The sequence below is a fragment of the Mastigoproctus giganteus genome, chromosome 13 (genome assembly GCF_048544385.1).
Source record: "Mastigoproctus giganteus isolate SK-2022 chromosome 13, ASM4854438v1, whole genome shotgun sequence".
In the NCBI taxonomy this organism is placed as follows: domain Eukaryota; kingdom Metazoa; phylum Arthropoda; class Arachnida; order Uropygi; family Thelyphonidae; genus Mastigoproctus; species Mastigoproctus giganteus.
Window position 1 is genome coordinate 173,039,009 of NC_143587.1, and position 23,807 is coordinate 173,062,815.

Genomic DNA, 23,807 nt, shown 5'->3' on the forward strand with positions numbered 1-23,807 from the left:
TAATAATAATAATAATAAATAAATAAAAAAAAAAATAGCTGGAAAAGTTAGGGGTGGTGGGGAAGGAAAGAAGTGCAGCGGGGGTCAGAGAAGGGACCCGCCATAATAAAAGGAAGTTAAGAGAAATTGAGAAAAGATAAAAGAGAGAAAAAAAAAAAAGTTGGAGGCAATTTTCAGCCTTTGTAGAAGCCACATGTCGTAGTTCAATCCTGTCCTAATTTAGAATTAGCAATTCCTGTCCTGTGAGCAGGATTAGGAGATGTTGAGGCGCATCCTCAATAGATCCTTCAGCTTCAAGGGTAGCTTTTCCAACGTTGAAGATTTCTTTGGCACTCCCATCGTTTCTCTTAGAGCAAAGGCATATCAGAACTCTACAACGGACCAGGAGAAGGTTCGGTAGTTGCAGCAAACCTTAATTTCATTGTTAGATAAGTATCCAATGGCATGGCACAGCTGAAGCACTAGAGTCAAACAACATACTATATACACTATTTACGATTTCTAACACAGTAGGTTCGTCACTCCAATCGATAAGGATTTAATTTCCATCACGATGTATCACCTCAAGTTCGTGAGACAAAATGCAGGAAGTAGCAGTTGAAGCTCCTTTGAAATATTGAAGTACAATATATTAATCAAATCTTTCTGGATAGTAATTCTTTAGAAAGTCTGCAAAGAGGATGTCAGTCTTTGATCAAGTCTTCAGAGATAATTTCAGTCGTTGTTCAAGTCTTTCTCTTGATCCGGATTCAGGCTATCTCAGGGCAGCAGCTCTCGTTTCCTCTCGTCGTTTAAATGCTCGTGTTGCAAATAAGTTAAAAGCTTCAAATGCATCTTGTGATTGGATCAGAAAAGGCTTATTCTCCCTGTCATAAGAACCAGTAATGAGTTGTAGTTCATTCCGTAAGTCGGTATAATAGTGACACTCCAAAAGGATATGATCTGCGTCCTCTTCACCTCCACAGAGACAAAGAGGGGAAGGAGACAGTCCAAGTTTATACAGCTTGCTATTGAGGCTGCCGTGACCTGACAAAAGGTATGTTCCATATAGTCCAGGAGCAAACCACAATAGTTCCTTTTTCCTGAATTCCCTTAGATTCGGCAAATACTCTCTTGTCACCTTTCCTGTCTCCGATACAGACCAGTCAGCCTGCCACTTATTAACATAAATAGTGCGCAATCTTTCCTTTTCAGTTGTTATTGGAACATTCAGGTCAAGTTCCACGTTATCAAAAGTAGGATGTGCCTTTTTCAGGTGGTATCTCAAATATCTATACTGGACCTCATATTGTATTGGCATCCTTCCTGTCAGGAGCTGTAAAGCTGCAGTAGAAATTGTCCTACAAGCTCTGGATAACATAAGAAGGGCAGCACGCTGTGCTTGCAGTAGCTGTTTGACAATGGCACAATGACAATGGGACAATGACAATGGTACCTCGGGGGTTGATGTTCCGTATCTATTGTGGCGAACCGATGGCACGCGTAGGAAAATATAGAGTGTTCGTGTCTAACGGCACCAGGGGTTTCCCCCATCTCCGCGTTGCTTTCATTGTGGGTGTCATAATGTTTTGGCTCATCGGTGTATTTAGGATTTCAGATACACTCTCTCTCTCTCTTTCATCTTTTTCATAGATAACATCGCTGCACAGCCTACAAGCTCTGGATAACATAAGAAGGGCAGCACGCTGTGCTTGCAGTAGCTGTTTGACAATGGCACAATGACAATGACAATGACAATGGTACCTTGGTTGCCCTATAAGCCCAGGCGCCAGCGCCATATGTGATAATGGGCAGAAATATACAGTTATAATACAATCTCAGTGAGTGACCTTTAAGGCCCCACTCTTGTCGTGTCTCAATCTAGATTATAATGACTTGCATTTTTCTTTAATGTATTTTGCATGGGGTATAAAACTCAAACCATCATCCACAATAATTCCCAAGTATTTTGTGGTTGAACTGTATTTAATCCTTTATATTTTATTTGAGGGGCACGGCCTCTGTCTAACCTGCCTTTAAGCAACATCTGGGATGTTTTGCTTGTAGATATCTGGAGTTTATGTTCGTCAGACCACACAGACAGCTCCTGCAGTACCCGGTTGGCAACATCTTCAAGAGACTTCCTGGAGTTTCCTTGGACCATGATGGTTAGGTCGTCTGCATATGAGATCATGGTTGTTGCATCAAAATGTTTATTTAATCAGGAGTCGAACACTAAGTTCCAGCACAGGGGCCCAAGAATAGACCCCTGTGGGCAACCTCTGGTAACTTTTCTTGACACTTGTATGGAACCACTCTTAATAACAAGCGAGTGCTGCGAAAAGTAGCTCATCAGCAATCGGTATACAGGTGAAGACACTTCGGCCTCCCGGAACCTCTCCAGGGCACTTTGCCACCAAAGGGTGTCAAAGGCACCTTTGAAGTCCACAAAGAGACCGAGCAGATATTTAGTCGTGGTTTCCCGCTGTATTTCTGAAAGAGAAGCAATGGCATCTTCGGTTCCTCTACCCTTTGTAAAACCAAACTGTACAGGCGAAGAGAGTCCTTTCATAACATAGGTAGTCAGAAGTCGACTCGCAATAACCTGTTCAAGAGCCTTGCCCATAACTGGGAACAAGGCAATAGGTCTATATGACAGCGGATCAGATTCTGGCTTCTTTGGACTTTTGAGAAGAATTTTTAAGTTAGCAACTTTCCAAATTGCAGGGAAAATACTTTGATTAAGACAAGAGTTGAATAATGTTGCAATAACTACAGGAACCGTTTTCCATTCGCGCTTGAGCACTTCCACTTCAGTCCCATCAAGTCCAGGACATTTGCCCGAACGCATGGACTGGATAGCAATATCAATCTCCTCAAAGGTAAAAGGGGGTTCAATAGGCGAGCCCGAGTAACAAGCGTTTTTCACTCTGATGTCTATCTGTTTTGGATCCGTGCATTCATCTTCTTCCTGATAAGTAATGACATCTGGGATCCTATTCATGGTGGGTACCCAAGATATGGTTTCTTGATCATCAGTAGTTGTACCCGCTGCAAACACTTCACCTGTTGGAATTTTATTGTTTATTAAGCTGTAGACGAGACCCCAGGAAGAACTGTTTCCCTGGGTGCTCACTAGTTGCTCCCACGAAACTTTTTTCCTCTTGTAGATTTCCTGGTGATAGTTTCTACGGGCTTGTTTGTATCTGTTTTGCAAAAGTACAACCTCCAAAGTGGGACGAAATCTGTCTCTCTTCGCTTTCTGGAAATCTCTTCTTGCCTGTTTCGTCAATGATTTTAATTGTGTCAATTCTGGGGACCACCACGGCACATCGTAGGGCTTCCTTTTCCTATATCTCATGGACTGCCTACAAGCAGCAATAATTAAGTTTTGAACTACTCATGCCTGTTCATCTGCACTGAGAGTAGTCAATTTTTCTATTTGGTCTTGTGTAAAGGAGTCTTTAAGTGAGGAATCAAATTTATCCCACTTTGCTTTCTTTGTGTGAAATCTTGGTATGTCGGTAGGATCAAATCTGGATCGCCTTTGATCACAGTTAAGTTAAAATGTCATGATGTTATGATTGCTGGTAGACCAACTAGTGTGCAACTTCCAGTTGGAAAGTCTCGGACTAAAAGCAGAGAATGCGAGAGTAATGTTGATGTGAGAAGAACCCATAGGTGTCACACACGTTGGTGGATGGCCAGGGGTGTTTAATATAGTTAAGCGGTGAGATAAGATTAGGTCTTCCATTAATTCACCCTTTCCATTTGTAGTTGCAGCACTCCACAGAGTAGACTCAGCATTTGCATCCATCATCACAATAACGTTCTTCCCACGTAGAATATTAAGTGTCATATCCAGGTAGTCCACAAATGGTTGTATAGAGTCTGTATTGGGAGCATTGACAGTATAATGAGACAGTGTAGACTTGGCCAAACTGGCCCTCCAAACACACACAAACAGCATGGGTGGATCAGAGACTGGGAATTCTTGTAACTGTGAGACTTGAATCTAAGATGACAATTGCAGCCCAGATCCGACATCGGGTATTTCCACCTGTTCTGACCGTAGCTGGATTGGATTGTACTATTCTATAGCGAATGGGAAGACCCTTTAGAAGACCCTTATGTGAATAGGTTTATTTTATATTTATAGGAATATTTTATTCAGGCTATGGCTCTTGAAGAGCCATAGCCTGAATAAAATGTTCTTGCGTTTGTTAAGTCATTTGTGACTGCAATGGATTGTTGGCAATTTAGCTGCAAAAACCTGATTTCTGTTGATTGTGAAGTACTAGAATTAATACCTGATGTTGTGTTTCTATCCATAGAATGTCTTTGAACGAACAGCATCTACAGCTTTTAAGTATTCTTGGCACTTGGGATCTCTGAAGGAGTGGGTGCAGTTTTTCTTTCGCTTCTTACAGTTTGGACATTCAGCTGGTTTCTCCTTATTTGGGCAATCTATAAAGTTGTGACCGGTTAGACCACAGGGCCCACAAGTTTGTGCTTCCTGATGACATGATCTTACGGAGTGACCATGTCCCAGGCATTTATAGCACCTGGGAACTATGGTATAATCCTTAACCGTGTGAGATGCCCACCCTAGATAAATTCTACGAGCAGACAAGAGAATCTTGCGAATCGAACCAGTGACTTCTAGAATCCAATTTATGTTGGACTTATTAGGTTTTGGCTTAGTTGGAAATCGAGGCTTAATTTGTTCTTTTACATCCTCAAGCGTAAAATCATAGTCTTTTAAATCTTTCTCATAGATATCTTCTATTATATCCTCAATCTTGGAGTCTTTGTGAACATCATAAATCGCAATAGTTGGGCCCAACTTTCTGGGCAATTCAGGTTTTAACCCACACTCTTGTAAGTTGACACAGTTTTTGATCTTTTCAAGATCTTGAGGGGTCGCAGTTTCAATTAATACCCCGTTTGCCCGAATTTTCCGCATGTATTTAATTTTGACATCCTTTATGTCTGAGGTTAATTTAGCTTTAATCTCTTGTTTTACCTCCTCGCTTGTAGCACAGGTGCTGCCCTCCTGCGCCTTAATCAGAATTACGTGTCGCTGCTGTGTATGTTTACCCGCTATTGATCTTATGGTCTGAGTCGGAGTGTATAGCTGCGTGGCTTGTGCATATGTTAAAGATGGCTGAGAGAAACCAGGATGAGAATCCTTAGGTGTTTTATAATTCTTTTGTATTTTATTCAGCTGGAATTCTTTTTCACCCAGCTTAGTTTTAAGGCGTTCGTTCTCCATGATCACATTGATTAGTATCTGCTCCATGGCAGACCAGATGTCTTGTATTTCATTGGTTACTTGTTTTGTTAGCCTGCCCCCTTCAGAAAGAATGGTAGAGAGGCCAATTCTTAAGGAGAAAACTTGTTCCATATGTACCCCTAGCATTAAGTTGGACTGAGACACAGTAACAGAATCTCCTAGGCCAGAGGAACTAAGATCCACTGAAGGCTGAGGCAATGCCTTCTCCAAGGGTGTGGGTAAATTTTTGGGTTCTAGGCTAGGAATTTCCATTGGTTCTTTACGAGTGGAAGCAGTCACTTTGGCCACATTATCACTTCCAGCAACAGTCTGTGCAGAGGAAAGTAATGGTGGGATACCATCCAAGGATTCATTTTGATTTGTTATGCATGAAAAGAAAATCAGGCCAAACCGCACGCCAGATATGAGTAGTGTAAGGTTGTGTGAGCAGTGTGCATATTCTGTTGTGTTCTGGCCACGCTGCCCAGAAGCATCAGTCACCTGGAGAGATAATTCTGGGTACTCGTCCACACCACGGGAAAGTGGGCCAGTAAAGCTTGTACCTTCTCAATTCGGGAGTCTGACTCACCTGGTGTTGTCAAAAATAAGAAAGGGGAGGGGTAACGGAATACATAGAACTGGTTTCCTTGCTTAGAGTCCGCTTGAATTGAGCCTTCTTAACGTAGTTCGGTTGAAAATGTTTTCACCTGTGGCCCAGCAATCTCAAGAGACAGTTGATGACAGGAGATCGTAGGGTTCCGTCTTGCAGTTAGAGCTAGAACTAATTAGCGGTTTTTTTCTGGTGAGGTAGCACTCGAGCGACTTTGGCGAGCTCTTCTTGTAATGGTTCCTGTCTCCTGAAACTGCTTGCATAGTGCCGAGAAGACACTGTGTGACGCATTAAGTCAACGTGCCGCCTGCGACTGCCTGGCTTCAGGTCGTCCAACGGCACGCCATCATCTAAACGACAATGACTTGCCATCCTGAGTTGTGGCCATCGCACCGAGCAAGCTGAAAAACGGGAACGAAGTGATGTGGTCGCAGCCCGTGTTTTTATAAATAGAAGAACTGTTTGGTGTATTCAACACCCTTCGCGGCCAAGGATTTAAATGAAACGATAATGCACATTAGTAAAAAAGGATGAGAGAGAAAAAAAACAGTAATATTACCAATTATACAACCGTAGGATTAAAGATTGGAGCACAAAAAATTATACATTTACATAAGAAAAAAAAATATATATACAGTAGAACCCGGTTAAGAAATTCCCGCATAAGAATTTTTTGCGTGTATTAGGTTAGGTTTGGTTTCTTAACTCCCAATTTCACCTCTATATATTTTACCTATATATTAACGTATTATTTTCCCGCGTAATAAGTTTCCCGGCTAAAAGGTTTTCCCGCATAAAACGTACGTGATAAAGAATACACGAAGTACTTTTATTATAATGCCGTTTTCCCACTTAATCCGTTTTTTAAATACTGTATACAAATTCTTTATTTTAAATATTAAAAAAAAAATAAACAAAGTAAACATTTTGGTAATCGCACCATTTTAGATCGTAGTAAATCACCGCAGTCCGTGAAATGGCATCGTGTTTGATATTCGTGTATCTCGTATGGTGAATGCCTACGCAACGAGTTGCCCCGATGTTGCACTGCTTCCAATAAGCAACGCTTCGCCAATGGAGAAGACTTATTCTTGGCGGATACACTCCACCCAGGGGTGGTGGTATCTGCCGAGAATCCAATTCGAGGTGGTTCAATATCAGGGAAACATCAATGTCCTATTCGAGGTGGTTCAATATCAGGGCAACCTCAATATTCTATTCGAGGTGGTTCGATATCAGGGCAACTCGCGTTGAAGGCCTTCACAATATGAGATATCACAAAAACGATGCCATTTCACCTACTTCGGTGATTTACTACAAATTAAATGATGCTTTGTTCCATTAGTGAATTTTCGGCCCTAACGAATTTTTAGTATTTTGATGCAATGGGAGTGACATTTTGCAATTATTTTCATCGATATCCATAATTGGATACTTCGACCACGTGAAGCAAAGTGAAGCAGTTGCCGTTAAGTCGGGATGGTTGTGAACAGTTCTCAAATACTTAGCGGATTGTTGCTCTGTCTTATTGTAATTGTGACCTTTTAAGGTATGTTGGAACTTCAAAGGAGCTCATCCTTCCAACTTGGTAATGTGTTTAATGAACAGAATGTTAAGCAATTTGGAATCCTCAGTTTAAAAATGTTTCCCATAGGCATAGTAAAATATTTCTAAATTCTGAAATAGTACTTAAAAATGGTCTTTAACTTATGTATGTGTATCTTTTCATTTGTGCAGTTATGCTTCGAACCCTTAGGTTATTTTCCCTTCTAAGAAGTTTATATACAGGGTGATACCAGTGCGACAAAATTGCAAGAGGTAAAGACGAATCGGAATCACATAGCATTGCAGGGTCCGAAATGCCTTCGTCATGCGGTATTTTTTATCGACTGCGAACTTGTAGAGATCGCAGTCCATGCAGTGCAGCATTTCTACCTGTAAGAGCCGATCAGATAACTTTAACCAGTTTGGGGCGGCCTGAAGGACTGGGTGGCCCTTAGGGTTCAGAGTGGGATTCTCCTTCTTTAATAAGCGCAATAGTCTGGTTCAGAAATAATGCGGACCATCGTTTTGGCAGCAAAGACGAGCCTTCTGTCGTGAAAGATGGCAGGAAGATGTTTTCTATTAAGAGCTGTCGCCATCTGGGTTGTCCTTGTTGCACGGGGGGAACTCGAAATTTCATTATTGTCCACTTCAATAGCTAAAATTCTCCTGCGAAAATCCGTCTAAAATGCACTGACTGCAGCAACTGAAGTCCAGACTTTGGTGTCGTACAGAATTGGCGTAACGTTCGGTTGTATGCAAATTATGCATAATTTGCGGCTGTGTAAGGTGGTAGATCAATTTCTGTTGTATACTCGGAATTTTCATGCCAGGATGCCAATAATATCAAATATTCGCCTTTGGCGACGCTGTTAACAATAAAATATTCGTGAAAAAGATTTTGTTCCGTTAATTTTTCCCAGCAGTGTACACTAATGGGGAGTGGGACACGTTCCTGGAGTTGGAATATACAAAAGCCGTTTTTAACCAGAAAAGTGCGCTTATGGACTTTTATAGTTAAAATATAATTTGCGACATTTTGTCGACGAAGAGACGATGAACGCACTGAGGCAGAAATCTCGCTCGATTGAAAAATAGTTTCCTTTCTTATTTTCTTTACGATTTCCTTATTAAATTACGGCAACTTCGGATTTTTCAGCTTCTGAAACATGCAAGTCGACTTTCGCAGATATAAAACACGACAAACCATATGAACCAGCGCCCTCTAACCAAAACTGTTACAGGGCACCAAAATCTGCGAAGCACAACCATAGAAAAATTCTCTCTCTCTCTTAAATGGTGATTCATAAATATGGCGTCACTCTTATGGGAGGCTTTTTCTCTCTTTGAGTCGGGAAAAATGGTCAGCAGAATTTCGTTGGAGGAAAGAACGTCGGAAAGTGACTGCATGTAAGGAGGAATACAAAAAAATAGTAATAATAAAATAATAATAAATAAAGAATTACAGTTTATTTTCTATTTTTATTTTTTATCATTACAGTGGTAGCTTGGAATCGGCCAGTACATTTTTAACTTCTTTCTCTTAAGTTTAAGACGAACCTACGAAGCTCGAACTTTGTCTTCTTCACGTGCATCAGTCCGTCCGCATGTAATAACTCTTCTACCTTCAGTTTTTCATCAAATTTTCGAGCCGCGAAAATCGAGAAAAAGCGGAAATTTCTCAATTTTTATATTTATTTCGAATGATATTACACGATTCGAATTAAGCATTAAAAATTAGGTGGAAAGATTGAACCAATTTGCTCCCACAGAACGCGCACCGCCCATCGTCAAGTTGCACTTGTTTATCCGCTCATTATCAATGAAACAGTTGTAACGAAGAAGTAATATTGCTGTGGCCGAGGTGGATGTACGCGGTGTACACATATTTATTGATGAAAGAAAATGGGAATTATTTACGATTTGTCCCATTTTTCAAATAAAGAAACTTCCAAGATCTGTTAAACGTTATTACGGTGAAGTTACTATTAAAAGCTACGAAAGTTATTGTTCGCGCAAGAGTCATTTGCAAAATTAACAAGAAATGAACGCCAATTGCGTACACTTTTATCGTGATAAATGGATTTTGTTCCTGAAAATGAAAGGTGTGGATGAAGGGATGGTTGAACAGAAAGACAGAGGTCTTTTCAACGGTCACTGCTGTTTTTGGACTAATGTCATTAATGGAATCCCCCCCCCCCACACCTGTGGTTCGATGTTGGGCCCATTGTTGTTTTTAATGGGCATTAATGATATTGATGAAGGCCTATCTAGCTTAATATCTAAGTTTCCAGATGCAAACTTAGATATATTGGAAACACTCCTGCAATATTTTGGAAATGCCGCTACGATACTGTAGCGGTTCCATTGTTACATATCTCTAAGAAATCTTTAAAAGAAGGTGTTTATCGTGGCTGCTTCAAAAAGCTCACATAATGCCAATACATAAAGTGGCTCCAAAAGTCTAAGCCAATAACTATCGTCCGGTAGCGCTCATTAACAGCATAGCAAAAATAGTGGATACAGTTGTTCAAAGTAAACTTCCCGCATACTTCAATCCAATTCTAACTCATGATCAACAGGGTTTTCGTCCCGGAGGGTCCGTGGTCACTAATTCGGCATCCTTTTTGCAATTTACGTTCGTGGAAATTGATTGTGGCAACTGGGTCGATGTGACTTATACGGACCTGTCTAGAGCGTTTGGCACAGTTCATCATAAAAACCTTCCCAATTCTCCTATCCATTTCCTCCAATAGTTTGTCTGACTCTTCCTCGAATTTATTTAAGCTATCCACTTCCACAACAACAGATGGAAGTTGTTCCAACAATCAACTAAGTGCACTCCCTCTAATGCTATAGACTACTGCAAAACTCCATTTTCCGGAGAAAAACAATGCTACTCTCACCTGAAAAAATATTCCAAAGTCTAGGAACACGTTATCAAAATCAATTTTTTTATTATAATGATAAGAAGCACATTTAATAAACTGAAATCAGGAAAGTTTTCGCTCGTTACAATCTTTATTCAGTCTCAAAATTAAATTCAAACAATTTAATACTATATATATACATTCCCAATGAATAACTATCAACGTATCTACAAATGAAGATTATCCTTTACAGGTTGCTAACATCACGAACACAACCCTTAAGGACCACGAATCATAAGCACACCCAATGGTGGTGGGGAGAATAAGTTGGTTGAAGTAATTCAAGAACATTTTGTTTTATATCACATAATTTTACTGTCACTTGTTGAAGCTTGCAAAAGCAGCCATTGTGGAACGTATGAGCTTTCCCAACAAGTAAAATTTCTGGATTCTCCAATTCGTCGAACCATACCCATCCACTACAGCCTGACAAATAGATTTCTCATTAAAACCTAACCTTTCACATTTATTTTAGCCAGCGAGTTATAAATTACTGGAATAAGTTGCCTTCATGGGTGGTAGAGGCTGACAGTTTGGGGAAATTCAAATGTCATCTGGACAGTACCTTCGGGTTAGGGAAGCGCATAGGGTGATATGTTTAATTTCCTTTTTTTTTATTAATTATTATTATTTTTTTAATTGTTTTGTTCGGGTTTTTTTTTTTTTGGCTGGTGCAGCATAAGCCATAGGCTTTCTTGCACCATACGGCCATTACTAATACTAATACTAATAATCCGTTAAAACTGAAACTGTAGTTCACTCCTGGATTGGTTATGATTATGTTACAGATGTAAAACATAATTCTGGTCTAAATGCCTACGAGTATGAAGGAGTTTGTTTATGCGTGGGTAATGATGGGTAACACACATCATTTCTACTGCCAAGGTAGTTTTAATGCATCTTTTTAATTATACAGTATCTCGTATTGCGAATACTTCATGACCAGTTGCCGTGGTATTGCACTACCTCGAATAAGAAACGTTCACCTATGGAGAAGACTTATTCTCGGAGGATACGACAACCCAGATGTCACCGTTTCAAGGCTTTTTGGCCCCTCTGCCAAAAAGCCTTTATATACCTATGCATAAACAAACTTCTTCGTACTCTTAAGCATTTAGCCAAGAAATATCTTTTAGATTAAACCACGCACACCATCGGGCATCTCTCATATTGCGGAGTTTTACTTCATTATCACTGTCGTCACTATTGCATCAATGGGTACCTACCCACCCACCGAAGAGGGGCCAAATAGCCCTGAAACGGCATCAGAGGGAGCCTGATGATGTCCGGAGTTTCGAAGAATAGGTAACAAAAGTCTTCTGAACTGGGAAGCGTTGCCTATTCGAGGAATATATGAGGTGTGAGTTGAAGGAGCAACTGTCCCTTTCTTCCTTCAACGTCATTTCCTTCCTCTACCTCTCCTACTATCACCTTCCTACATCTTTATTGCTTTTCTAAGTCTAATAGGGATAGTATGAGGATAACCGAGAACTTTATTCCATACCATATTTCAAAACGGTGCCGTATCCGCCGAGAATAAGTAAAAATAGTCTTCTCAATAGGTGAAGCATTACTTATGCGAGGTAGTGTAATACCATGGCAATTCGTTGTGAAGGTATTCACAATATGAGATATAATTAAAACTGCCTCGGTAGTAGAAATGATATATGTGTGCATTACCCACGCATAAACAAATAACTACTTCATGTTACAGATCGTTTACATCCGATAATTAATAATGGAAATACATCGCGCGTATTATCCTTCCCTGCAGCAGTTCCCCAGGGATCATCGTTAGGTCCTCCTCTTCTTTTCCACGTGTTCGTTAAAGATCTGACGAATATCCCTAGACGAGAAGGTGTACATTTTTTATTACGTGTCGATGACATTAATCTCGAAGTCCTGTAAGTCACTTACGGACTGCATTAAATTTTACTTTTCTTGAATCCTTTTATCGTTGGGCCGAAGTTAATAATCTACGATTGAATATCGACAAATGCGAGTGGTTTCTTACAAAGATCTTCGCAAGAAAGTCATTCGGTTTGGTTACAGCGTAGAACTTCGCGAGTTATTAATCACCAACGAAACACGTGATCTCGAGCAACTGTTCCCTCTCGTCTCACGTATATTACATTTCGAAACGGGAGACTCGTTTTCATAAACTCGCAATTATCAGAGAGCATTTCTGTAGAGCAAAATATCACTTAAGCCAACCCGCAGAAAAGAAGAAGCGTTTTATACTAGGAAGCCCGCTAATATATAAAATAATTAAGGGAAAATGTAATAACTATTGGGACACATCTCCCGCTTTTAATTACAGAAACAAATTGCTTTCGTTTCGTGAAGTATCGAACCGAGTACGAAAAAAATAGCCCGGTTATCGAATATTTTAACAGTTTTGATCGCTTCATTTCATTTCATCCCCATTTGTGTACATCGCGATGAAATTCTTTATGTCAATCCCATCGATTTGTAAATATTTTAAATGCTTTTTAACCCCCGCGCTTAATAATTGTAAAATGATGCTTTTTTTTTAAACAAACATTTGTAAAAGAAGAAAAATTTCCCTCAATATCATACGGAAGTGTTATCATATTGAACTAAATTTTTCTTCTTCTTTTACAAATGTTGATGTGAACGTAGAACGTATCGAGCATTGCAGCTCTGCTGCTTACTATTCAACAAACATTTTACGAGTTTATTCATCTTTCCTTTTCTGATTTCTTTCTTCTTGTTTTTTACACTCGTTTCTCATTCTTACGTTCCGTTTTCTGTAATATGTGACAGCTTTCGGACACACTGTAAGAGGGCAAAATGCGTGGTGTTAAATAAATAAATTGAAAACATTTTGAATATTAAATAAATACCCCCCATTAAGTTAGTTTTGTCCAATCTACCGTTCAATAGTTAGAAATGTCAAATCGACGCCATTATTTAAAAGCATCGCTGGGGGAAGAGATCGCGTACTGTTTATTGTGGGAGTTTATATTGAGGTGTCACATAAAGGAAAAGGCGAGCGATGGTACAATACTGTTTTCTTGAGATCTCATTAAAAAAGAAATCAAAACTAACTGCTTAAGACTTTGTAAAAACTTATCGAATTCGAAAATTTGGTTTTCTAAAATTTTTTCGGGAAGCACCCCCAAAAGTATACACGCATTTGCGTCTAATTTCTTTGCCGCTTAAGACAATATTAGCCTCTCGTTTATATTTTGGCAAAGTCGAGCTTCGTAGCGTCGAACGAGACATTTTCTTCATAACGGACGTTGTACTGAACAACCCTCTTCAGCTGCTTCCTTTGTTATCTGACCTTTCTACTTTGACCACTTCCTTCCTTCCTCCAGATATATTTAGCCGGGTAGGGTTATCGGACACGAGTGAAAGCGGCCACGAATAAGTCCGTGAGAACGAGCTGTTGCGCGGCCATTACCATTCCAACATATGTTTTTTGGATGATTGAAAATTACAGAGCGCTCTCGAAACATTTTCTCGCTCGCATTTGCTGATCCAGTTCGTACGAAGAAACACTTGCGTTACCGTACAGGTAAATGTGCGGAGTCAGAGGTCACACCCAGTGGTCGGTTACGTTTTGCGCACTGCAGGTGGACGGCACTTGGTCGCAATTTTGAATCGGCAATTAAAGTTTTTAAAGCAAGTTTGAAGTAATGTTTAACGAATTGATAACATCATTGGGCCGAAATGAGGTTATCAATTCGTTAAACATTACAAAGCCCGAATTTTTAATCGAAGTATTAAAAAAACATTTATTTATAATTTTTATTTTCAATTACGTTTCGAAAAACTAAAGTTTTCATAATTAATAAATATCGATTTATTGCGGATTATCTCACTTCGGAGACCATGGCCTATGGCCCATTATTCGGAACCGGATTAAAGATTGTGCCATATGGTCTCCGAAGCGAGATAATCCGCAATAAATCAATATTTATTAATTATGAAAACTTTAGTTTTTCGAAACGTAATTGAAAATAAAAATTATAAATAAATGTCTTTTTAATACTTCGATTAAAAATTCGGGCTTTGTTTGATCGTGCCATCCGATCATGCGCGTTCAAGGACACGCATTTTGTACTCGAACTTCAATTTAATTTTGTTTTGTATTTTTTTATTTGTGATCTTTTAAAATTAAACGCGATTTTAGATATAATGCCTTCCGTGTAAATGATTTATAAATAAAAAAATATTACGCTAATATATATTTAATTTTTTTATTCCGGGGTGCGCGCTAGTCCTTTTAAGTAAAATAAGGGTGCGGACTAAAAATGTTTCGATCCCACTGAGCTACACTATATGATAGCCCGCGTGATATCTATTCCAAAAAAAAAAAGATAATTTCTGGAATTCTAATGAAACACAGGAAGGCAGATCTTTCTTACAGAGCAAAATATAAAATTTCTTTAAAATCCTTCCACATGCGGATTTATAAAATTTCCTTAAAATCCTTCCACATGGACGGACAAAGAAATAATAACCGTACCATTTCTGTTAGATGCTAGCGGGCGCAAGCGTGGTGAAGGCAACTGGCGCATTATGCATGTATGGATTATATGCTAACGTTTTTAAAAACGGACTATTTTTACAAATCGGGCAGTTAATTGCATCGTTAAGGTATACGCTTACTTTTATTTATTTTTGATGTGGAAACATCTACAGTAGCACGCAACAATGGAATGTAACAGAAGTGTACCAGAAATGTACCGGAAACACCTTCCGTTACATATCTCCACATTTGCAACAATGCAAATGTTATGATCAGATGTTTGTATTGTTGCAATCATACTTCCTGCAGTACGCTGATGTCACAATCATGCTTCCTTATGATTGTGACGTTTTACTATTTTACAAATGATAGCCCGTGTGATATCTATTCCAAATACTTCTCTGACCTCTTCCAAGCCAGAGATGTTTTCACATAAAACATCTTTCGCGCGTACAGGGTATGCACGCTTTAATTTTTGATGCGAAAACATCTTTAGCGGCACATAACAATGGAATGTAACGGAAATGCGCGATGGATTTGTATTGTTGTGCTCAAATATTTCACCACAACAATGAGACGGAAACGCTTACGTCACTGCCAACTAGTCTCTCATTTGTATTGGTATTATTGTTGTTGTTGTAACAACAACATCTGCTTCACCATCATAAATGCCGTAACACCATCATTAAATGCCGTAGCATTTAATAATGGTGTTACGGCATTTAACCCCTGGCTTTTAGCCGTGAAGGGTATTGTGTACGGCATGTGCGTTTGTATGCAATAAAGAGTTCTTCTAAAATCTGCTTCTCAAGAGGCTGGACCGTCAACATCATGAAATTCAAAAACTTCCCGAAGATTTATTTCGATCTAGAAGATTTGAGTTCAAATGAATTACCCCTAGGATTTTCAATTGGTTCCTGAACCGGCTGGACAGATTGTACTGCAACAACCAGCTTCGACTGCATCATCCAAAAAGAAACATATTTCAGCTCAATCGCCTGTTGTAGACCCTCCCCAGGTTTCAACAATGGTGGAGCGCGAAATCATTTACAAGAACATCGAACGTGGCTGTAACTCCTACAACGAATTTGAAAGACAGTTTCTGAAAAATACGTTTGGACCGGTTTGTGATATCTGTGATCAATTACGGAATCAAAATGATTTGAAATTGTCCAATACGGAATTTTGGGCCAAATTATAAACGTTGCTGTAAATGTCAATTCGAAGGTCAGTTATTTGCCTCGCAGTATAGATGGGATGGGATGGCTTGGTTTGGTTTAAACGAGATGCAAGGGTTTCGTTAATGTATCTAACTTACGACTCCTTTATATCGTCTGCGTGATATCGAGATTGACGAAGCATTCTTCGATGAACGCGGTGCTGCTCCTACATGTCATGAATTGAGTGAAGTTGTACCCATTGAAGGAAGTTTACTCGCTAAAGTTTTTTCACAAAAAAACATAAGGCCACCGTAGCCGATTGGTTAGCGCGCGGTTGGGTGCATAAGTACACGTGCCTCGAGTGACTCAGGTTCAAGCCCGTGACTGCTGAATAGGGCGCTGTTTCTTGTATTCTCTCTATCTTGTGAACTCCTCTGACCGTGTGGTCGTCCCGGAGTATAAACAGAAGATTTGTTTTTTTCTTGAACGCTTTGAATGTCATCGGAGATTACGATCACGCTTCGAGTCGTGAGCTGAAGTTTGTAAGATCCCATCAAGGGGTCATTGCAGCTTTCAACGAGTGAATTCATTCGTTTTCGCCCAGATTCTTGAAGGATTGTCTTCTTAATATTTTCGTATATTTTTGTAAAACGTTGATTTTTTTTTTGTAAATGTGCCGGGTTTTAAGTTTACCGCATAATGTACGTACATGCGCGCGTCTAATATATTACGCGTATTACATATACTCATTGACATACAGGGTGTGTCAGTTAAAAGACACAGCGTTCTATCTCGCTTAGTGTTTACGTTATTTATCGTTGGATTTCTTTTCAGCAAAACTGTTGATTAAAATTGGACGAAGTATTACCGTTTAGATTTTTTTTTTCTCAATGGGAAAGTTGTTCCCGCTCTCGGTTTAGTCGAAAAACGTGATTGGTGTACTTCTGGAACGTAAACCGATTTTACTCGGGGAAAAAAAAAAAAAAAACACAACGGTTGTAGTGCGAGTAGGGCTGGCACTCCACAGCAGAAGCTTATTGTAAAGCTCGTATCACAAACAAAGTTGGTTTGTTACCTTTCTCTTTCAAATACAACGGTTTGCTTTCGTTTCAGAAGCACGCCAATGACGTTTTAGGCTAAATGGCGAAGAAATGCTTCCCCACTGAAGGGGGGGATATATACATATATATATATATATACATACAGTGTGTGTGTACTGTATATATATTTTACTTGGGGGAGAAAAAAAGAACCACAACGGTTGTTCTCCTTCAAAGGAATGTTCTCGTGTAACCCGATCCAACGCCTTCTCCACAGATCCAAATAAGTCCAGAGGAAAAAAAACACACAGAAACCAAACTGCGGACCAAATCAGCAAAATGCGAGTTTTATTTAAACGAGAAATGTAAATTATTATTATTATTAACAGCTACAAAACAGCAAACAACGTGCCTGAGGGTGCAGCTACAAAGAATTATTACACAGCTTCAAAGCAGAAGCTTGGAGAATGCATTTGCCAAAGTAAAGAGAAAAGTAAATGTACATAAGAAGACTACAGAATTCAAATATACAGAGAAAATAAATAAAAGTAGGACTCATCCGTCCCATTTAAGTGGTATTTCTTCACACACATTACACAATCAGTCTTAGAATTTGCAAGAAGAGTCCATTTTAAGTCAGGTACCGCATGAGGTTAGCAATTTCAGTTGCCTCTTGAAGTGTCCCGGGGTGTGTCAAATATCTCCACATTTGCTTTGTTCATTGATCTTGCAGTCCTGTTGTAGTATCCATAATTTGTTCTCGCATAGGATGGTTTCAGCAGTGGATGGTTTCTTAACGCTCTTGTCGGAGCGTTGAAATTTATTTGTGAGACGAGATGAGGGCAATTCAGGGTACCATTTAACAGCTGGTTAAGAAGGAGTAAGTCGGCTTTATCTCTTCTTTTTTCCAGCGTTTCGAGTCCAATAAATAATTTAATGCAAAAATGTAACAGCCAAGCAAATAGTAATGAGAAATGAAATGAAATGTGGGCCAAGCTGCGTGTAATATGATCACAATGTCAGTTTTATTTTTAAAGTTAATCGTTGCTTTGCTAGCGTACAAGTTAGCGCAATTGCGTCATTTTGCACTGTTCTTTCTTCCAAATAAAATGGTTCGCTTCCCTATTAAGTAAATAGAATTACATTTTGTAATTAATGTCATTATTATAAATATCGAAAATTGTACGCTGCATATAAAAAAAAGAAATATCTGTATCCCCCCCCCCCTAGCTCACTGGCTGTTCAGGGGGTGAATAAACAGATGATGATAATAAATAATAATATATAGGAGAGTGAGAGAGAGAGAGAGAGGGTGACAGTTGTCAGTGAAAGAGCGAAAGGTGGTGGCTACAACTTGGGTAGTCGGGCATAAAACACAAGCAAGGCGGGTGGGGACGGCAGAGAGGTCCGCAGGGGTGGTAAAAAGGGAGGGTGAGAAAAAGTCACGCTTTGTGCAGGGCAGTGATTGACGATGTTTTCTTTCCACAGGCACAGAAGAAGGGTGTACGGTATGCCATGTCCTGCGTTTGTTCCTCACTGGATGCCAACATCATGGACCACACAACCGCCGCGGTAAGTGTGCTCTCTCTTTCTCTCTCTCTCTCTCTCTCTCTCTGTTCCTTCAATTCACGTTAAGATGGTGCTGGAACGACAAGATTCACCCCCTCGCGTACTGCTGTCCAGGGAGTGGTTCTTGAGCAGAGAAATAAACAGATAATAATAAAGATTAATGTCGCAATGATCTTTGTACAGTGGACTTTTGTATGCAATACTTTGTATGCAATACTGCTACTTTCAGAATAACGAAACCTTCGGGGATTCGTGGTGCCGTTATTTCGATTTTTCCGTTATCTAGAAAGTTTTATTTTTAATATATTTAATTCAGAAATAATGAGAGCAGATAAGAAACAGAGAGATTAAGAACGCAGTTTTATTAACTGCACATAAAAAAAACAAACAAACGTGTTCACGATTCTGCTTGCGTCCGCTCTATTTTTTTTATTACATCAAGTTTAATGTGAGCGGTGGCACTGTGTTGTCGTCAACGTCCTCCCTACGCCGGGTGTTAAAAACCCGATTAGAATTCTGTCGATGACGCGGGAAACTTTTATGGGCTTTTTTCACTCTGTGGCTGAGTTAGTTGGTTTCAGCCGTGTTATGAAATTTTGCCCCCCCGAAAAACTGGGATTTTTCGTCGAGCAAAACAGAAAAATCGAGCAGAGCACACACGCAATTTACAGACACAATACACACGGGGATATGAATTAACTTCCTGGGTTGCCCTAATGTAACAGTTTGGATTATATGAAGTTTGTCACTAAAGTTCAATGTTATTCTTCTTTTCTTCTCTGTATGAGGTTTATTAACTTTAGGGGCCATAGTGAGGGGTTTTAATATGAAATAAATGTAAACAGCGCGGCGGTATAATCCGTAATATATCAATACACAAATCGCTTTCAAAATGGCGAACGTAAACAAATCAGCAATCACGTGACTTGCCGTTTTCTTTTTCGGCACTGAGAGACATCTGCCCTGTACGTATACATCCGATCTCGATGTGCCTTAACTCGAATGTTCCGTATTTTTGGGGTTGCCGTTATTTGTGCTGTACGACGGTGTGTAAATAAGGATTCTTATCATTGAATCGAGAAAAGGAAAAAACATCGCGGTCTTAAAATAAAAAGCAAAATAAAAAAAATCGGAAATCTTCGGGCGTGCTAAATTAAGGATGGATTAATGAGGGTGCATCGAATAGTTACGGACGAGTTAGTTAACTGCGCAGTAGCGATTATTACGTTTACGATTCACACGAGCGCACGTAAATCGCTCGAACATTTCACGAGAACTCTAAAAAGTTTTAACTTTTTAAAATAAAAAGTTTATTTTAAACTTTTTTTAAAACGTTTATTTTAAAAAAAGTTTTAACTTTTTAGAGTACTCGTGAAGTTTTAACTGTAAGTTTTAACAAAGAAAGACATTATTCCTGTAAGTTATACGAAATTAGGCGAAATTTTTAAGTACGCAACAGCGTCCTAAGGGATAGGCTCTGCCGAGGAAGACGCACCACTGATGGCGAATAAACGGATTCGTCTTTTCATTCCTCCATCCGATAAGCCCGTAATCAGACGTTTATTATTATTTTTTTATTATTATTATTATTAAATCCGTTTATTAAAAATAGCGAGTGTTTGCTTTCACCCCTTATGCACAGCCGACCGTCTAGAAGGGTGTTCAAAAATGCAAGAATCGCAATTATTTACAATATAAGAAGGGTGTTCAAAAAAGCAAGAATTACAATTCTTTACACAAGTGCGTACATTTACAATATTGTTTACAAAATGCAATTATTGACAGGGTGGACTATTGCCAATGAACTGGAAAGGTTGACGGAGTTGTTTGGGAAGAAATTCTTCAGACAACACAGGTTGCGCAGTATAGAACGCAACGGCAGGTAGGGGTTGTCATTACTGCGTCCAGCACGTGGAGTAGAGATAAGCTCTCGAAGACTGGGGGCGTCAATCACAGCAGTTAGCATCTGAGACAGAAGAAGAATATTCCTGGATGCAATGTGAACTCTCCAGGGAGTGATATTTCAGTTGGTTTTTAAAACACCCCGGGGGATCTGCTGGTGACTGCGTTGCCCGTGACCCTGTTCATCCATCGCATTACCCAATATTCGACTGCCAGGAATCTGTTTATGTACGACGTCGGGGCAGAAGACCAGATGGGTGATGCATACACGTGATCACATAGTGTGCATAGGGTTGGGGTCGGGCGCCACCTGTGGTTCCCCACATCTTCGCCATATGTACACTGTGTAGAAATACAGAACACTGTAAATGCTTGAAAAAGTGTAGTGTGTTGAATGTGTAGTAAAGCGTTGGGTTCTGTTGTGTGTCCTGGCAATTGGCCGCAGGGCCCACGCCGCCCACACACACCACTAGGAGGTAGCCAGGCTGCCCACCACTCTCTGGCAGGTCTCCGTCAGGGTCGCCTGAGCTTCCTGAACGGAGACCAATTAAAAAAAATAAATAATAATAAAAAAAAAATAATAATAATAAAAAAATAATAATAATAAATAAAATAATAATAATAATAATAATAAACAATATATATAATGAAATAAAAATATAAAAATAAATTAAATGATAAAAAATAAAATTAAAACATATTAAATAATAAAATAGATAATAAAAAAATAATAATAAAAAATAAAATAAACAACAATAATAAAGAAAATAATAAAAAATTATAAAAAATTTAAAATAAATAAAAATAAATAAATTAAAAAAATATAAAATAAAATAAAAAATAAAAATAATAAAAATAAATAAAAAATAAAGTAGAGTGCGGCAGTACAGGGTGTAGAGAAGAAGATGGGGGATGAAAGTAGGAGTAAGGGGATGTAGGTGGGGGCATCCCCTAAATTGACAGTGGAGCATATGCCCCACCAGGAGAAAAGGGGGAGGGGATAACTCCAAAAGGGTAGAAAAGCCACTCAGCGAGAGTGCTGAGTGTGACATATTTTGCGGTGGAGTGGTCAAGACCACTGGAGCCTACCCAACCATGTGGGTGAGTTAGCAGGTAATCCTACCCTGGATGTTCCAGGGTTAACAAGTCGATGCTGGTAAAACGGTCAAGTACACATTTTTTATTTCAAGTTTGAGTAAGTCCCTCACAGGTTTGTATCCCTAGCTTGAGTTGGTTGTAGAGTCCTGCGCCTAGAAAAGAAGTTCTGTGCGTACTCCGTTAATAATTTGTAATATTGTTCTTCAGAAATTAACAGATGTTCCTGTCCTTGAGGTATGTGATGGAGTTTGATGTATAGTTCCTCAAAGATCGTCATAAATTGGGCAGTTATAAAGAAAATGGTCCCAATCTTCAATTTCTCCACATGTACAGTAGGGGTTATTGATGATTCCCAAGATAGTCAACTTATGATTTATAGAGCCGTGTCCAGTTATAATATATGTACAGTAGAGGCCAGGAGAGAACCAAGGCGGCGACTTTGGATAAACTAGTTTGACATCCGGGATGAATTTCTTAGTTATTAGGCCCTTGTCCGTCTCCTCCCATTTTGTCTGCCAGATTTGTAGTAGCATGGCAGCTAGTTTCTTCTTTTCTTGCTTACAGTCAGTGCGGGTGTCGATGGTATGTCTAAAGATGGTAGCTGGGATTCCCCGCGACAAGCAATAGTGCAATCCTCGACGGATAACCTCCAAGTCAAGGGGGAGGACACTTGCAAGAACCTGGAGGGTCTGAGAACTTACTGTGCAACTGACCCTGGTAACGACAAGCAATATACTCCGCTGAATTGTTTCCAGTTTGCATTTATTGCGAACAATTATTGCTCTATGGTACCAAATCCCGGATCCGTATGTAATAACAGGGAAGAATATAGCTTTATACAGGAGTTTGAGCGTTCTCCGGTTCAGACCCCAGTCACACCTGCTTTCTCGGACAGAAATTATGCAATCCTAATCGGATTGCATAATTTCTGATTTTTTCTTGAAGGTATGAGAGGTGCGAGAAGGAGAGCTTCGAATCCAGGATGATACCCAGGTGTTTTAGGGAAGTTACCATCTTGATGGTTTTTCCTTGTACCTTAATCTGAGGAGGCTTTGATATTTGTAGGGTGCCTTTGAGAAGTATGGATTGTCTTCTGTGGAGAAATCCGGAGCTTGTATAGAGTCGCCCAGTCCTGTAAGATCTGTAGTGCTTGATTTCCAGTGGCCCCGAGAGCTGCTCTCGTGTCCGCTGCGATGGAGATGGTAATATCATCTGCGAATGCTTGGATAGTAACAGGGCCCAGATCCAGGCCAAGTAACTCATCAAGGACGATGTTCCAGAGGAACGGGGCGAGGACCGAACCCTGTGGGCAGCCTCTGTAGATAGATTTGGTGAGCTTCTGGTATGGTGAGGAGATGGTGATCTTCCTGTTGGAAAGGTAACTTTGTATACACTTGTATAAGTTGGCTGGTATGCATGCCAGTCTTAGCCTGCGAAGAATGCTTGGCCACCTGAGCATGTCAAAAGCCCCAGCAAAGTCAATGGTTATGAGGAGGAAGTACTTGTAATTAGTGCTGGCTGCACCTTGGGTTATTTGGTAGAGAGCATCCTCTGTGCAGGGTCCTGGGCGAAATCCATACTGTGAATTGGATTGTAGGCCAGCTTCTGTGTAGTATTGAGAAGACTACTGAGTCTGGTATTGAGAAGGCGTTCAAATAGCTTGCTAAATGTGCACAAGAGGGCAATGGGCCGGTATGAGTTAGACTGTTCTGGAGGCTTCGATGGAAAGTTTTTGAGTATTAACTTTAGTTCAGCTATTTTCCAGCTTTCTGGGAAGGATCCCTGGGTTAGGCATTGTTCGATAAGGACGATGTTCCAGAGGAACGGGGCGAGGACCGAACCCTGTGGGCAGCCTCTGTAGATAGATTTGGTGAGCTTCTGGTATGGTGAGGAGATGGTGATCTTGAAGCAGAAATTGTGGATTTACATGTGCGACCATTTTTAGTATTTCTGGTTCAATGCGATCCAGTCCTGGGGATTTTTTATCCTTCACTTTGCCAAGGGCTTGCTGCAGTTCTTCAGTGTTAAATTCTTCCTACACAGAGTCAATGTGGTAATTGTCATTATCTAGACAAATTTGCTGCTGTTGTGTTGTGAGATGATCGGCGTCGCTGATAAAGAGAGTATTCAAGATATTCATCATGAATTGCTCCCATGACGCTGTCATGCTTCCTCGTGGTGTTATTGTGGAATGGACTACT

The 23,807-nt window shown here is 39.8% G+C and overlaps 1 protein-coding gene across 2 annotated transcripts in view; it reads left to right on the forward strand.

Annotated features, from left to right (window-relative positions):
- Positions 1 to 23,807, forward strand: part of LOC150076616 (uncharacterized) — a 109,909-nt gene that overhangs the window by 64,673 nt on the left and 21,429 nt on the right. The window contains exon 2 of one of the 2 annotated variants that reach the window (XM_090387544.1): positions 18,526 to 18,609. The exons of the other annotated variant lie outside the window; for it this stretch is intronic. Coding sequence (XP_090243670.1) covers positions 18,553 to 18,609 — 57 coding nt within the window. The 5' untranslated portion in view covers positions 18,526 to 18,552. The remainder of the gene's footprint in view (positions 1 to 18,525; positions 18,610 to 23,807) is intronic. 2 annotated transcript variants of the gene reach the window in all.